Raw genomic sequence first — 14,298 nt, forward strand, 5'->3', positions numbered from 1 at the left:
GGGTTCACTGAAATCATTCCTTTGCTGGGCACCTCAGCTCCCTGGGGCCGGTACCCTGTGCTTTCTCATCCTGAGCTTCCTCAGGGCTCACCGTCAAGCAGGCTGTAATGTGATGGCTCGATGGCTGCAACATCCTTTGTTTACTGAGATGGCAGGTGATATTTTTCCTTCACAGGAGGCTAAGCCAGGGTTCACATCCAGGTCTAACAGACTCTAAAGCTGATATTTTTCATGCTACTCTGCTTTAGAGAAAGTGCAGGGTGTATGTATCCTGGGACCACAGGTAGAAAGTGAACTTGAAACCAGCATCCCATGAATGGACATAGTGGCAGCACATTTTAAGGACGTCAGCTATGGTGTGTGATAAAATCTCCTCCCCCTCCACCTTGGAAATCCATCCTTTCCACTCGTCCTAACGGGGATGGGTTGTTTGAAAAGTTAGAAAATTCAATCACAGGGCAGCCCCTCCCTCCAGTAACTGTCCCGTCACCCCCGTGACAGGTTTCAGCTGCAGAGGTAGTGGCAGCTCCCGTGTCCAGAAGGATTCTGATTTCGGGGTGACTTTTAGTTTCCTAGAACAAGGACCGCCACACTTAACCTTCGTACAGCCCACAGCCTCTGCAGCCGGCCTCAACCTGCCAAGCCCGAAGCGTTCAGTGGAAAACTGCCACCACGTTCAGATCAGACAGCCAAGATGGTGTCCCTCCTCCTCCCCAGCATCCTTTTGGCAGTTGAGGTTTCCCAGGAGCCAGGGAAAAGCCGTCCGCAGGTCTCTGGGCTGTGTTTTTCCAGCAAGAGCCCCATCTGCGAGAGGAAAGCACGTGCGCGCGCGCGCACACACACACACACACACACACACACACACACACACGTGCACACACAGAGCCTGAATAGATTGTATAATCAGGCCCCTCGTAGCTAACTTCGGTAACATCTGTTTGTGTTAAGTGGAGCCCTTCGAAAATGATTTTTTTTCCTTCTCTATAAAAACCTTAATTTTAGAACGTGGAGAAATGGCGCGTGGCAATTATTCTTGCTTCCTTCAACAAGGCGTGTTTAGGTAAATGAGATTCATTTCCAGACTTGAAGCCGCAAGAGAACCTGATTAACAAGATCGGCCCCTACAGTCCCATGTCGCAACTGTGTGCCGACAGTCCTGCGGAGCCAGGCCACAGAGGACCCCGCTGCTGTGCGTTCTGCTTGCTGGCGGACTTGGGCAGATGGGCTGCTAATGTAATTAGGAATCGTTGTGTTAAGTGAGCCATTATTGAAATTATCTGCTCATTTTCCTATCTGTTAACCTGCTGAAAAAGAGGCAGCGACATCTGAGAAATCTCCGGCTGCTCATCGCTAACTAGACTCGGAGCTCGTTCTTCTCCTTAATGCCGCCTTTTTCCTTATTGCAGCAAATTAGCAGGCGGCTTTCTGTGGGGTTATTGCCCAGTGCATTAGCCGAGAATTGAGAACGGACAGTGGGAACCGTGCACAGTCTGGAGGTTTCCACGGGTGGTGAACCTGTGGGCGGGGAGCTCCTCCGACAGACGTCTGGTCTCTCTGGGGCACAGGAGGCGAGGCTTGTGTGAGTCAGCCTTCCCTGTTCTCTCTACCTGGAGGCACTGGTAGGGGCCGGGCAGCAAATCAGGAGGGAGGAGACTAATTCAGGGCAGCGCTACCGGGGATCCGGGAGGTGGCGCAGGGCGCACTCAGAGCCGTCCGCCCGGGGATCGGGACGTGGAAGCTTCATCCGTCAGCTGTGTATTTGGGGTTCAGGGCTGTGCCCGGCAGCGAGCATTCCTTCCCGGGCACCTCAGGCCTGACATGGATGCTGGAGGGCTTTTTTTTTCTTCCTTTTTTTTTTTTTTTTTGCAGGTATGACTAGGGCTTTACTGGGAATCAGACAGGGCTGGGGAGGAACCACACCGCACCCTGGATGCTGGAAGCCCCAGCAGCTGGAGTGAGTGTGGCGCCAGGTGGACGGGCACCGACAAACTCCCCCCACCCCGTCATCTTGTTCCTGCCTCTGGTTAGCCTTGGATATTTAAGAGGAAGCTTCGGGTGATCATATAGGAACTGGGAAGTTAAGTTAGGCACTCTAGCCAATTCTAGAAAAGCTAAATAAAGTATGTGCACAATTGTATCAGGAGTTTGGCCGGGTGAATTCTCTCCAGCTTCTTGGCAGGCTTGCCTTCTTTATCGGCTTTCCACTCCTAGGTGGAGTTCTTGTGTATTTCCTCCTTATCTTATGGACCAGGTGATTATCGAATTCCTATCAGAGGTAGTCATTAGGGAGATGGTTCCAAAGACTAAGAAAAAGGGCTTTGCCCTCAAGCAACTTACAAGCTCACCGAGAGGAAACCTGTGCACCTCGGAGAAATGAGAGGCCAGTAAAAGGCATCGGACAAGGGAGGGGGCCAAAAATCAGGGCACGGCTGTCAGAGGAGAGGAATGGATCAGGGCCGCCACTGAAAGGCCTTTTGGAGGATGTCTCAAAGACAGCACTGTGTGTGGTTTGTAATTAACCTCCGCTGGCTGGCAGAGAGCATGAGAGGTGGCTCGTAATTGCATCAAAACAAAAGGAGGAAAATAAAACCCCATAAGATGTGCCATTTTAAAAACAAGTAAGCGGCTTCCCTGGTGGCGCAGTGGTTAAGAATCCGCCTGCTAGTGCAGGGGACATGGGTTCGAGCACTGGTCCGGGAAGGTCCCACGTGTCACGGAGCAACTAAGCCCGTGCGCCACAACTACTGAGCCCTCGTGCCCATGCTCCGCGACAAGAGAAGCCGCCTCAATGAGAAGCCAGCGCACCGCAACAAAGAGTCGCCCCTGCTCGCCACAACTAGAGAAAGCCTGTGCAGCAACGAAGAACCAATGCAGCCAAAAATAAAAATAATAAATAAATAAATTTAAAACAAACAAACAAAAAAACAAGTAAGCTTTGTCTAGGCAGAGCAGGGCATGGTGCTATAGAGTCCTGACTGTCCCCTAAAGGGATCTTCCTGGAGAATCTGTTAGCTTCAAATCGCTACAGAACCGGCCCTGGCCAGAGGTTCCTTGGAGTGTCATGGAGTTTGTGGCAATGGCCACCGATGACTGACCTGTCTCCCCACCTCCTGCTGAAAGTTGCGTGTGCGATCAGCACTAGCATTTATTACTCGCTTCGTATGACTGAATTTACTCCTCATAGACTTCCTGTGAAAGGGGTCGGTCGCCCCCTTCCCACATGAGGCAGCAGAGGGACAGGACAGGAGGAGGAGGAGGACTTGGTCTTGGTCCCCCAGGCCTTGTGTGCTCTGTCACTGCCCAGCAAAATGAAGAGCCACAGTGACGTGAGGACAGGACCGCCCTCCTGACACGGAGAAGAATCTGTCCACCATCGAAAGCTGTCCGGTTCCCACCCAGCAGTAACTTGTGCATAATGGCTGTCCTTGTTTCAGGATTATTTTATAAAATTTCGTTCTGCAAATTTGGGTGGGGCTGCTAAAATTGGGGGGAATATCGTCAAAGAAGCATCCTTCAAAGAAGAAAGTCTTCACTTAGAGAGTAATGGGATTTTCACACCTTGTCTTTCTTGTCTTCTGGAAAAGGTCATCTAAGATCTTTTGCCCTCTCCACATTTTGTGTAGAATTGGTCAGTGCACCATGTAGGTTGCTTTTATAAGTCAATAATCACATTCCGTTTGTCTGGAATGTGCATTTTTCCTATTTTTATTTATTTATTTTTAACGTCTTTATTGGAGTGTCATTGCTTTACATTGTTGTGTTAGCTTCTGCTGTATGACAAAGTGAATCAGCTATACGTATACATATATCCCCATATCTCCTCCCTCCTGCGTCTCCCTCCCACCCTCCCTATCCCACCTATCTAGGTGGTCACAGAGCACCGAGCTGATGTCCCTGTGCCCTGCGGCTGCTTCCCACTAGCTCTCTGTTTTACATGTGGTGATCTCCATTCAGTGGAAGTCTCTGGGTCCCCTACTTTTTCATTTATTCAGCAGCTGTTCACCGAGCACCTGAATCACCCTGGCACTGTCCAAGGTGCTGGCTGGAGAAAGGCTGCTGAACCTCACGTGGGCCCCACTCGCATGGCGGTGCCCTGTGCTTGGATGTTCTCTGGAGAAGACAGGCTCCAGTGTGAAAACGATGCACGGTGCGGGCCCGCTTCTTCCATAAAAGAGCCCTGAGGTTGGCAAAAAGACGGGAGCAGTGAAAAGCCGGTGACCATCAGGATACAGGACGCTCGCTCCCTGTGGAGACAGACTTTTGTCTGCGTTCTTAAATTCTGGAAGAAATGGCACGTGGGTTCTACAGGAGGCTGCTTAGCGTAGGGAAGGAAGTGGGGACTTCCATCTCTTGGCGGCCTTTCTGCATTTCTTGTAAAGCAGAGATGATGTTTCTTGCACGCTTCTGAATCGTTTTCAGTTGTGCTTCAAAAGTGCAAAGCGTATCCCGATTTTGTATGTATTTTCAGTGTCCCTTTACGGGGCTGAACGACATGCTCTGTGGTTAGACTGTTGTGTGTACTTGGAGCTGAACCCAAGGAGACAGGAAATGATGTTGGAAATTCCCGGGATAAGGACGCAGTAGGGCACGTGCAGGGAGTGGAGGAGGGGTGAAGCATCCAGAAGAATTCTGCGCCCTGAGCCTTTGCCGGTCAGTGGTTTCAGGGTGGATCCTGCAAATTTACAGGGCAAGCGACTGTATTTTTTTTTTTCCTTTGCAGTTGAGACTAGGACTTGCAAAGGGAAATTCACGGCCCTGGCGAGAAGTCAATGTGAGAAAAGTCCGTTTCCAGGTCATCGCACAGAAAAAAAGGTGTCGGCAGCTCAGAAACATTACTTGAAGCCCAACTCAGAGCATTTACTGCTCTCTAGAAATCCATTCCTTACCTGGCTTAGTGGCTGCCTCATTTATCGGGGCCATCTCCCGCCTCAAATCTTATCCTCTAGGAGCAGCCGAGGTGCTGACCAGCTTGGTCTCGCCGTGACTCCACATTGAATTTTCTTGAAAGCTGGCTTCTGCTGCAACAGCTGGGGAGAATGACTGTGCCAAACGCCTGGCAGTTAGGAGTCTTCTGTGTAAAACAATGCCGTCTATGTTTGGGTGTAACTTTCTGTTTCGTGTCGCCTGCCTCTGCGAGCAGGGATGATGTGCAGCGTGGCAGGCGTGAGGAGGGGAGTGGATAAGAGCACTTGGTTCTGATGTGCGACGATGCAGAGGCTGTAGGGGGGATTCCACACCCAGGAGAGCGGAGTGAAGTGTCTGCAGAGAATGGATGGGGCCGTCGTGCGCAGGACAGCGGTCCTGGGGCTGGTTGTGCAGGAGCGTTGTGTGTGGATGTGGAATGCCAGCCTGGGAATCAGCTGCCAGGTGGACCGGCCTTTCCACAGGCGTCCTGCTGGGCTGTTGGGTGCGTGTTTGCCCGTGAGACCCAGGAAGGGCTTGTAAAAAACGGCCTGCTTTCGTGATGCCGTGAGCCTGGAATTCTGGGCTTTGGGGTTTTTTTTTTCCTTTCTTCTTCATCTCTCTACTACTTTCACCAAAGCAACTTTAAAAGCTCATCTTGCCTTCAGGAACCTTTTAAATGCAGGACATGGAGACGGCACTGGGGACGCCAGGCCATGTGAGTTACATATATTATTAGGTCAGCTTGGACACTATGTCTGCCGTCAGGACCCCAAGCTTCATGCCGGGGATGGGTGAGGTTCCGGAGCTTTCTGATTCCGTATGTGATCTTGTGATTTATGGGAAGAAACACACGTTCACACAAAGAAATATGTATTTGGTCTTTGTCCCAGTTCCTGGCTCAGGGTTCCTGAAACCCTTGGGACTTCCTGGGTGATAAGGGTGATACAAGTGTCTTTTGTTTCTCATAGCAAGTCCCTTCCAACCACACCTGTGTAATGTCAGTCAGCTGGCTCTGGGAAAGCCCTGAAGGGTGGGGACCCAACCCTGAGAGGAGAGAGTTGGGACTTTCAGCCTCATTTCCAGGGAGGGGAGACGGGTTGGAGGTTGAATCAGTCACCAATGGCTAAGGATTTAATCAGTTATTGCTACAGATCCGTAAAAATCCTAAATGGCAGGATTCAAAGAGAAAATGTGACAGAGGAAGTGATAGGATTAAGGAAAATGTGTATAATTGGATGTAAGTGAGATAAACCCATCTCTTAAAAGAATTGAAGTTAAGGAGATTTTTTTTAAAAAAACATGCAGAGATTCTGATGTGAGTGCCCACTGAAAATTAGAGCGTTTAGGAGCAGAAAGAACGGGAGAAGTCTGCCGGGTGGTACTATCTGGCCCGGCCCCGGGGGCCTGCAGACAGATCTTCGTCCTTGTTAACTGACTGCTCAGTGGTCCATGTGAGGAATGCTGGGCCTCCCCAGCTCCCCTCCTGTAAAATCCAGGCTCCTGCAGATTTAGTTGGTGCCCTTGGAATGTTCATGTGAAATTCAGGTGAAACCCAATCCAACCCAAGTTGTGGCTTGGGAGCTTGGGCTGTTGAACATCAAATATTTGAATGGAGAGCGAGATGATATAATTTGTTAATTGCGTTCTGCCTGAAATCAATCCACACAGCTCTGTAGTGAGGCCCCGCAACTTTTCTAGTGACTGTGCTCGTAAACGGAATTAAGAGAATTCATTTCCTAAAGCTACGAGGCATAAAGGGGCGTTTATCGTCTCTCTGTTCAGTGTGAGAAGCCCCAAAACATGTTGAGTGGAAGCCAGACCTTCCTCTCGCCCCCCCGACAAAGACCCCCCGTGATTCCATTTATATAATGTCCAGGAACCGCCGAAATCAACCCCTGGTAATAGGATTCAGAAAGTGGTTGCTCCTGAGAAACAGGAGGGATTGACTGGAAAGGGGCATAAAGGGACCTTTGAGGAATAAGAGGAATTCGTGTATCTTGGTTTGGGAGAACACCGCGCCAGAACTCACCAGTGGAAAATCCAGGATCTTCCGTTTTTATTTGTGAGTAAATGCTGACTCATTAAAACTAAAAAAAAAAAAAAAGGGCTTCCCTGGTGGCGCAGCGGTCGAGAGTCCGCCCGCCGATGCAGGGGACGCGGGTTCGTGCCCCGGTCCGGGAAGAAATGAATGGGAAAGGTGGACACCAAACTCAGGATGGTGGTTTCATTAGGAAGATGGGAAAAGAGACTGGGAGGGTTATACAGGCGTTTTTGCATATATATGTAATATAGTTAAATTATAATAATCTACATTTTAAATTTTTAAAATAAGAATATCAGGTTAAAAATGATAGCAGTAATACAGATGAGAATGGTGAGGTTGATTTAAGGTAGTGACAATTGGAATTAAAGAAACGACTAGGGCTTCCCTGGTGGCGCAGTGGTTGGGAGTGCGCCTGCCGATGCAGGGGACGCGGGTTCGTGCCCCGGTCCGGGAGGATCCCACGTGCCGCGGAGCGGCTGGGCCTGTGAGCCGTGGCCGCTGCGCCTGTGCGTCCGGAGCCTGTGCTCCGCGAAGGGAGAGTCCACAGCAGTGAGAGGCCCGCGTACCGCAAAAAAAAAAAAAAAAAGTGGTACCTCTGACAGGTGTTCCCAGGTGCTGTGCAGCAGAGATGAGGGATGCCCTCTGCCAAGAGTCTGGGAAAGCGTCCTGGATGGGTGGAGGGAGAGGAGGGGGTGCATGAGGATTTCCAAGTGAGATTGGAAAGGCAGGAGGAAGGCTACCCCAGCCAAGTGACAAACCCGGCCAAGAGCCCAGGGTGAGAAAGGGCTCCGCCTGGTTACCGAGTGCCGGCAGCTGAAAAAGGAATTCCCACTTATTCCACTGAATTTACCTTCTTTTAAGGTTTGGTGCCTCTCTGAGGCTAAACTGATTCCACCTCGCCCGCGCAAGCTTCACGACACACTGTGTTCAGGGTTCAGTTTTCCAACAGCTTTTTAAAAATATTTCTAATCGATATTAGTTTTTTCCAAGTAATACATTGTTCATGGTACCTAATTTTTAAAAGACGTAGTCAAGAGTGTTGCCTTATTCAAGTAACCTGATGGTTTCTCTGTTTTTCCCTTAAAAATTAAAGCTGCAGATACTTGTTGACACTGGAAGCAGCAACTTCGCCGTGGCCGGGGCCTCGCATCCCTACATCGACTCATACTTTGACACGGAGAGGTGAGTGACAGCTCCGTACCTGGCGTGGCCGGGCTTGGGGGCACCGCGTGAACACTTGAGAACACACTGGGAGAAAGTCACTGCAGCGCTGTTTCATTTTGAGGGGGATATATTCCTGTATGTAACTGTGTATGTGGAGGTATCCGTGTGTGTGTGCACACGGTGGTCTGTGTATGTGTGTGTGTATCTGTGTATGTGGAGGTATCTGTGTGCATGCACACGGTGGTCTGTATATGTGTGTGTGTAACTGTATGTGGAGGTATCTGTGTGCGTGCACACGGTGGTCTGTATATGTGTGTGTGTAACTGTGTATGTGGAGGTATCTGTGTGCGTGCACACAGTGGTCTGTATATGTGTGTGTGTAACTGTGTATGTGGAGGTATCTGTGTGCGTGCACACGGTGGTCTGTATATGTGTGTGTATAACTGTGTATGTGGAGGTATCTGTGTGCGTGCACACGGTGGTCTGTATATGTGTGTGTGTATCTGTATGTGGAGGTATCTGTGTGTGCGTGCACACGGTGGTCTGTATATGTGTGTGTGTAACTGTGTATGTGGAGGTATGTGTGTGTGCGTGCACACGGTGGTCTGTGTATGTGTGTGTGTAACTGTGTATGTGGAGGTATCTGTGTGTGCGTGCACACGGTGGTCTGTGTATGTGTGTGTGTAACTGTGTATGTGGAGGTATCTGTGTGTGCGTGCACACGGTGGTCTGTATATGTGTGTGTGTAACTGTGTATGTGGAGGTATCTGTGTGTGCGTGCACACGGTGGTCTGTGTATGTGTGTGTAACTATGTGGAGGTATCTGTGTGTGCGTGCACACGGTGGTCTGTGTATGTGTGTGTATATCTGTGTATGTGGAGGTATCTGTGTGTGCGTGCACACGGTGGTGTGCATATGTGTGTCTGGTGTGCGGGTGTGGCACGTGCATATGCATGCGTACATGTGTACATCCATTCCAGATGAATCCGCGGGAGGATTCTCCTAATAGCCTTGGTGTGTCCTCATGAGCGCCGCTTTATAGAAACTCAGTCGACACACAGTTTTGTGGTCAGACCTGAATTGCAGGGAGCAGGTGACCCTTTGATGTCTGTTGGGCCCCTCTAGCCCTAACTTGGAGGTGCGCCCGAGCAGGGCAGGGGACATCGGAGGTGAGTGTGGGACTGTTTCGGGCAGCAGCCTGGCGTTGCTTGGAAAGCCACCTTTGCATTGCCATGAAGGTCGGTGCATCGAGCCAAGGTGTGGTTCACTGAAACAATTTCTGTGCCAGGAGGTGTTTCTGACGAGAGGAATCCATGATTCACTTGGAAAGGAGGTATTGTGAGCACAGAGCACTCAGGCCTGAGGCAGGGCTGCAAGCTAGCAGCTGTGGGAAGGGTTGTGAGGAAGGGAGGAGCCCAGATAGAAGTCTCTGGAATAAGGCCAGTCTGTGTGTCCAGGCCCTGGGACTCGTGTGGGTCACTGTTCATCTCTGGAGGGAGGGGCCCATGGGGTCAGAGTCCCTATCCCCCGGGTATCTGTTGCTGCCCTAATGCTGTGCACATTTTAATTTCACATCTATTTTTGTGACCCTAGAATCTAAACAAAACAGATAAGAGAAGTAAGCTGACGTGTGGTTTGCTTTTTAGGGTCGTGAGCTGGCATATCACATTTCCCTGCTGCAAATCTTCTTCCTGTCTTTCCTTTCTCACTTTCCCTACTCACAGTCTTTGGTTCCGGGGAGTAAACCCCAACAACTTCAGTTCGGGGGGGAAAAAAAAAAAAAAGGAAGGAAACATATGAGGGAAAGTAACACATGGGAAGGGTCAGCAAATCCCGGGCAGCATCAATAAGGAAGGAGACGTTATACAGAAATGCTCATCTCTCTTCTGCCCGTGCATCTTGGTCTCCATTTTGGTGGCACAAAGAGGTGTGGTCTCCTGTGTGTCCAGCTGGACGGAGTGGTAGCTGGTGCCACATGGGCCCCTGGGGCTACGGTGATATCTGGTTGGCACCTCCTTCAGGGACTCTGTGGCTTAGTTTATGACTCAGCGTGTTGGTAACCTTTAATCACTGAAATTCTGGAAGGAACTCCTGGCTTGTGATTGCTTTGTGAAGTCTAATATGTGCTCTGAAGTCGTTACTGTGACGTCAGATGCCTGTAACTTGGGGCAAGGGGTGTACTGCCAGGGGAAGGAGGTTGACTTTTGATCGCTGGCTGCCCTTTGCCCTTTTTCCCACTCAGACTGTGGTTTGTCCAAATCCTGTGCCCCAGACAGCCCGCTCCCCTCACCCACTTCATCGTGGAACAGAAGTCAGTCCAAAGCGCTCATTTTTATTCACGTAGCACAGGAGGTCCAGGAACCAAGAAGTTGGCCCAGGTTCGGGCTTCTAGGACAAGAGGTCCCGAACTTGAGCCCTGGCACCCCCTCTGTAGAGTGAGTGCTTTGCAATGCCCTGAACTGAAAAGCAAAGGTAGTGTAACTTATCTTCATCAGTGATTCTAAACACACTGATGCAACATGCAGGAGTTTGGGGGTGCGGGGGAAAAGGAGGGAATTCACAGGAACAGGATGAGTACCTGACCGTGTCAACACCCTGGGTAGGATACACGTGAAGTTGGAGGATGCCTGAGCCTGTGAGCATCACCCCAGACACGGGGCGCCCAGTGCAGACTGACAGATTGGATTAAAATAGACTCAGACACCACACAGAGCAGCTTGGTTTGGTGATGTGAGTTTCCCAGATTGGTGAAGAATCTTAGTAAAGTTTCCCCCTGAAAATATCACCTTCCTCAATTTACACAGTAGCTGCGTTCCTAGAAAACGCAGTGTTATGTTAAACTATGTAAGAGATGTTTATCCCGGTGGCAAGGCAGTTCCAGCTCTGTGTTTTTTCCACTCCAAGGCTCTTCCTAGTCTACACATTCACGCAGTTTCCCCACGCCTACTGGGGGCTCTGCCTGCCGTAGAGACAGAACAGACATCCCTGGAGCTCAGTTACGTCTTTAACAGTTTTCCTCCCCCGAGCAATTTTGTTTTCCATCACACATCTGTGGACACATGACACAATAAAGCAACAGTAAAGCCACGTTCGTTCGGGTCATGTGCACATCCACTGTATGGATTTAAATGTGTAAATCTAACACCATGGGTGGCTATTTCCTTCCCAGTAGGTAAGTGGCACAGCCAGGGGTCAATAAAGGTCAGAGTGTGCTTTCAACCCGGTTACCCTTTTGCTATGCAGATGCAGTTATGGAAATGTACAAGGGTAAATAATAGTCACCATTACAAATATTGCGTGCAGTGTCATTTAGTAAGCGTACAATGTTTAATCGACGGCAGACAACTGGCTGTCTTTCTCATTTGCCTTCTACTTTGTTCATTGTCGTGTTGCACCATGGTTCTCTTTCAGCCTTCAGTGGGACACATCCTTCTAAGCTTCCTGCTAGCCAGTTTGGGGTTCAGGTGGCAGATGGCTTTTGTCTTTCACACTTAAAGGTTGAGCTCCTCCGGCTCTTTTGCACCAGATTTAATGTGAAGACTCCTGGGAACGTGCATAGCTCCCATGATGGCTAGGCCCGCCCTCCTGCTAATCCCACAGAAGAATTCAAGGCTCCCTCCCAGATTTCTGAGCACTCAAGGTTCTCCTCTATTTCTCCTTCCTGAGCAAAGAAAGAGAGACGTGACAGAACCTGCCAACATTCAGGACAAGCCCCAGACTCCCCTGTATTGTCAGTTTCATCCCATTGGCACCTCGCCATTCAGACTTCAGCCTGCCTTCCTCATTTGCAAGTATGGTTGACATTTACTTAATACCTTTAGAACGTGACCCATTTTGGACCTCTAGCCCTGGTACTGCCTTTCTCGTAAGGAGATCTCTTCTTCAATAGGGCTGTCAGGTTTCTTCTTAACTGAATCAAATGTGAAACATCGCATTTCTGAACGTTAGGCAAGTTCTGTTCCTAAACAGCTTCCCTACTAACGCATGTGTTTTGTAGGCTAAATACTTGCTTAAATTTATAGTAACTTTTCTTTCTCTCCTTTCCTCTGTTTTTTTTTTTCTCCGTGCTTCTCATAGGCTTATGTCAGCACAGATTTATTATTACAAAGACATGAACTATAGTTTACATAGTAAATTATGTACAATTAATTTGTCTGATGCTTTCAGATAACTTTAGAGTTGGCCTAAGGTACACCTTCCACCATTGTATTTGATGGAAGCCGAGGGAATGTTCTACGTCCTTTCTCAATTTTTGACAAAGGTTTCTTTTCTGAGATGTAGCTCCCTGCCTTGTGATGTTTCTGTATTTGCTTGTCGCTCTGATCTCTCATAGTTATAATAAGGTTTCTGGTTGGGTTTGTCTGCCTCTGATTCAAGTCCCCCAGTCTCTGGATATTCAGGTTTCATGCTTCCTGAAACATGTCCCAGTAATTGGAGATTGGACTTGGGGTACTTTGACAAGATCTCTTTGATTTATGGAATCAGACATCAGGTTACCATTAAGCCATTTGTGTAGCTTTGTCCCACCAGAAGCCCTCTTTTCATGGTGGTGAATGTTCCAGTGAATTACTATATAGCAAAAAGACTATCATGTGTTTTTTTTTTAGATGTACTTCTTTTTTAGCCAGTAAAATAGCCTGTAGTCAATTGGCTTCATGAGAGAGTCAAAAGACTCATCCCCCCTGACCTTATACTAATCTATTCAGGAAATTAAGTATATTTTCATTAAAATGTTTCCTCCTCCTCTACTCCATCTGGGGTGAAGCCCACAGAGTAACTGTGGCAAGAGAGCAGTTTCTTTTCCTCGACTGGTGCTTGTATGAAGAATTGGGATACTAGAAGATTACCAGCTAATTTCCTTAAGGAGGCTGAACTGGAGCCTTGAGACCCAATGCCTTATCTTTCCATGTGCTGATGACAGACATTTTTGCCTGGTTATTTAGATACTTTCTTGAGCCTGCCCATTGCTTGCTTGTCCAGGAGAGGTCTTGCCTACTGGAGCCCTGAAGCATTTGCGTTGCTGAGGATGTTGGTGACCCTCCAGGATGGACAGAAGTCCCTGGGCTGTCAGTGGCCCCATTTACTCTGATCTGGTCACTTCCAGACCTTACAAGAGCAAAAAGGGTATCTGGTCACCTGGTCCACCCCAAAGGTAGACCCAAAACTCTGAAATGTGCAGAAGAGCCCCGGGAAGTCTTGGGCAGAGTTTTTCAGGAGACTCAGCGTTCCCTGCGTGGGGTGGCTTGCGGGAACCAGAGCGACCCCAGGATTCGACTCTTTTGAATTCTGCCCTTTCACCTGTTCACTGTCTGTTCTCTGGGTTTCTTTAAAATAATAAAATGTTCTGTGGTTCTTTTCTCCTCAGTTCGATTGATTTCACTTTTCAATCCTGCATTCCCTGAACACTCTCATCAGAGGCAGAATGTCTCCTGAATTCGGTTCAAAGTGATTTTATTGCTGTGAGTGGACGTTTTCCTGGCTACTCACATCCTTCATGGATGGCTGTTTCTGTGCACCCAGAAGTGATGCTGCAAAGAAGCAGTCAATCTCGGGTTCGCTGTCAATATAGTTAATATATATGCAGAACAGTTGAGAGCCAAAGCATTTTAGTGCCCAAGAGGGGGGATGTTAGAACATAAAGATGGAGGAATGCACTTTTAAAAAAAGTCTACTGGAAACTATACATTAATAACCCTCAGAATTGCTTATGGTTCATCTCTGGGGTTTCTACTCTTTGAGGTTTAGTTTGAGGAGCCCAGTGAATATGAGCTAGAATTACTTTTTTCTCACATTATCTGGAACTGTGCTTTCTACAAGGGTAGCTACTAGTCACGTGGCTATTTAAATATTTTTAACATCTTAATTGGAGTATAATTGCTTTACATTGTTGTGTTAATTTCTGCTGTATAACAAAGTGAATCAGCTATACATATACATATGTCCCTATGTCTCCTCCTCCTTGCATCTCCCTCCCACCCTCCCTATCTCACCCCCCTAGGTGGTCACAAAGCACCGAGCTGATCTCCCTGTGCTATGCGGCTGCTTCCCACTAGCTATCTATTTTACATATGATAGTGTATATATGTCCATGCCACTCTCTCATTTCGTCCCAGCTTACCCTTCCCCCTCCCCGTGTCCTCAAGTCTATTCTCTACGTCTCCATTTTTATTCCTGTCCTGCCCCTA

The 14,298-nt window shown here is 48.7% G+C and overlaps 1 protein-coding gene across 2 annotated transcripts in view; it reads left to right on the forward strand.

Annotated features, from left to right (window-relative positions):
- Positions 1-14,298, forward strand: part of BACE2 (beta-secretase 2) — an 87,999-nt gene that overhangs the window by 26,083 nt on the left and 47,618 nt on the right. For both annotated transcript variants that reach the window (XM_059064708.2, XM_067035146.1), the window contains exon 2: positions 8,043-8,131. In XM_059064708.2, the coding sequence (XP_058920691.1) occupies positions 8,043-8,131 (89 nt within the window). The remainder of the gene's footprint in view (positions 1-8,042; positions 8,132-14,298) is intronic.

The sequence above is a fragment of the Kogia breviceps genome, chromosome 5, assembly GCF_026419965.1.
Source record: "Kogia breviceps isolate mKogBre1 chromosome 5, mKogBre1 haplotype 1, whole genome shotgun sequence".
In the NCBI taxonomy this organism is placed as follows: Eukaryota; Metazoa; Chordata; class Mammalia; order Artiodactyla; family Physeteridae; genus Kogia; species Kogia breviceps.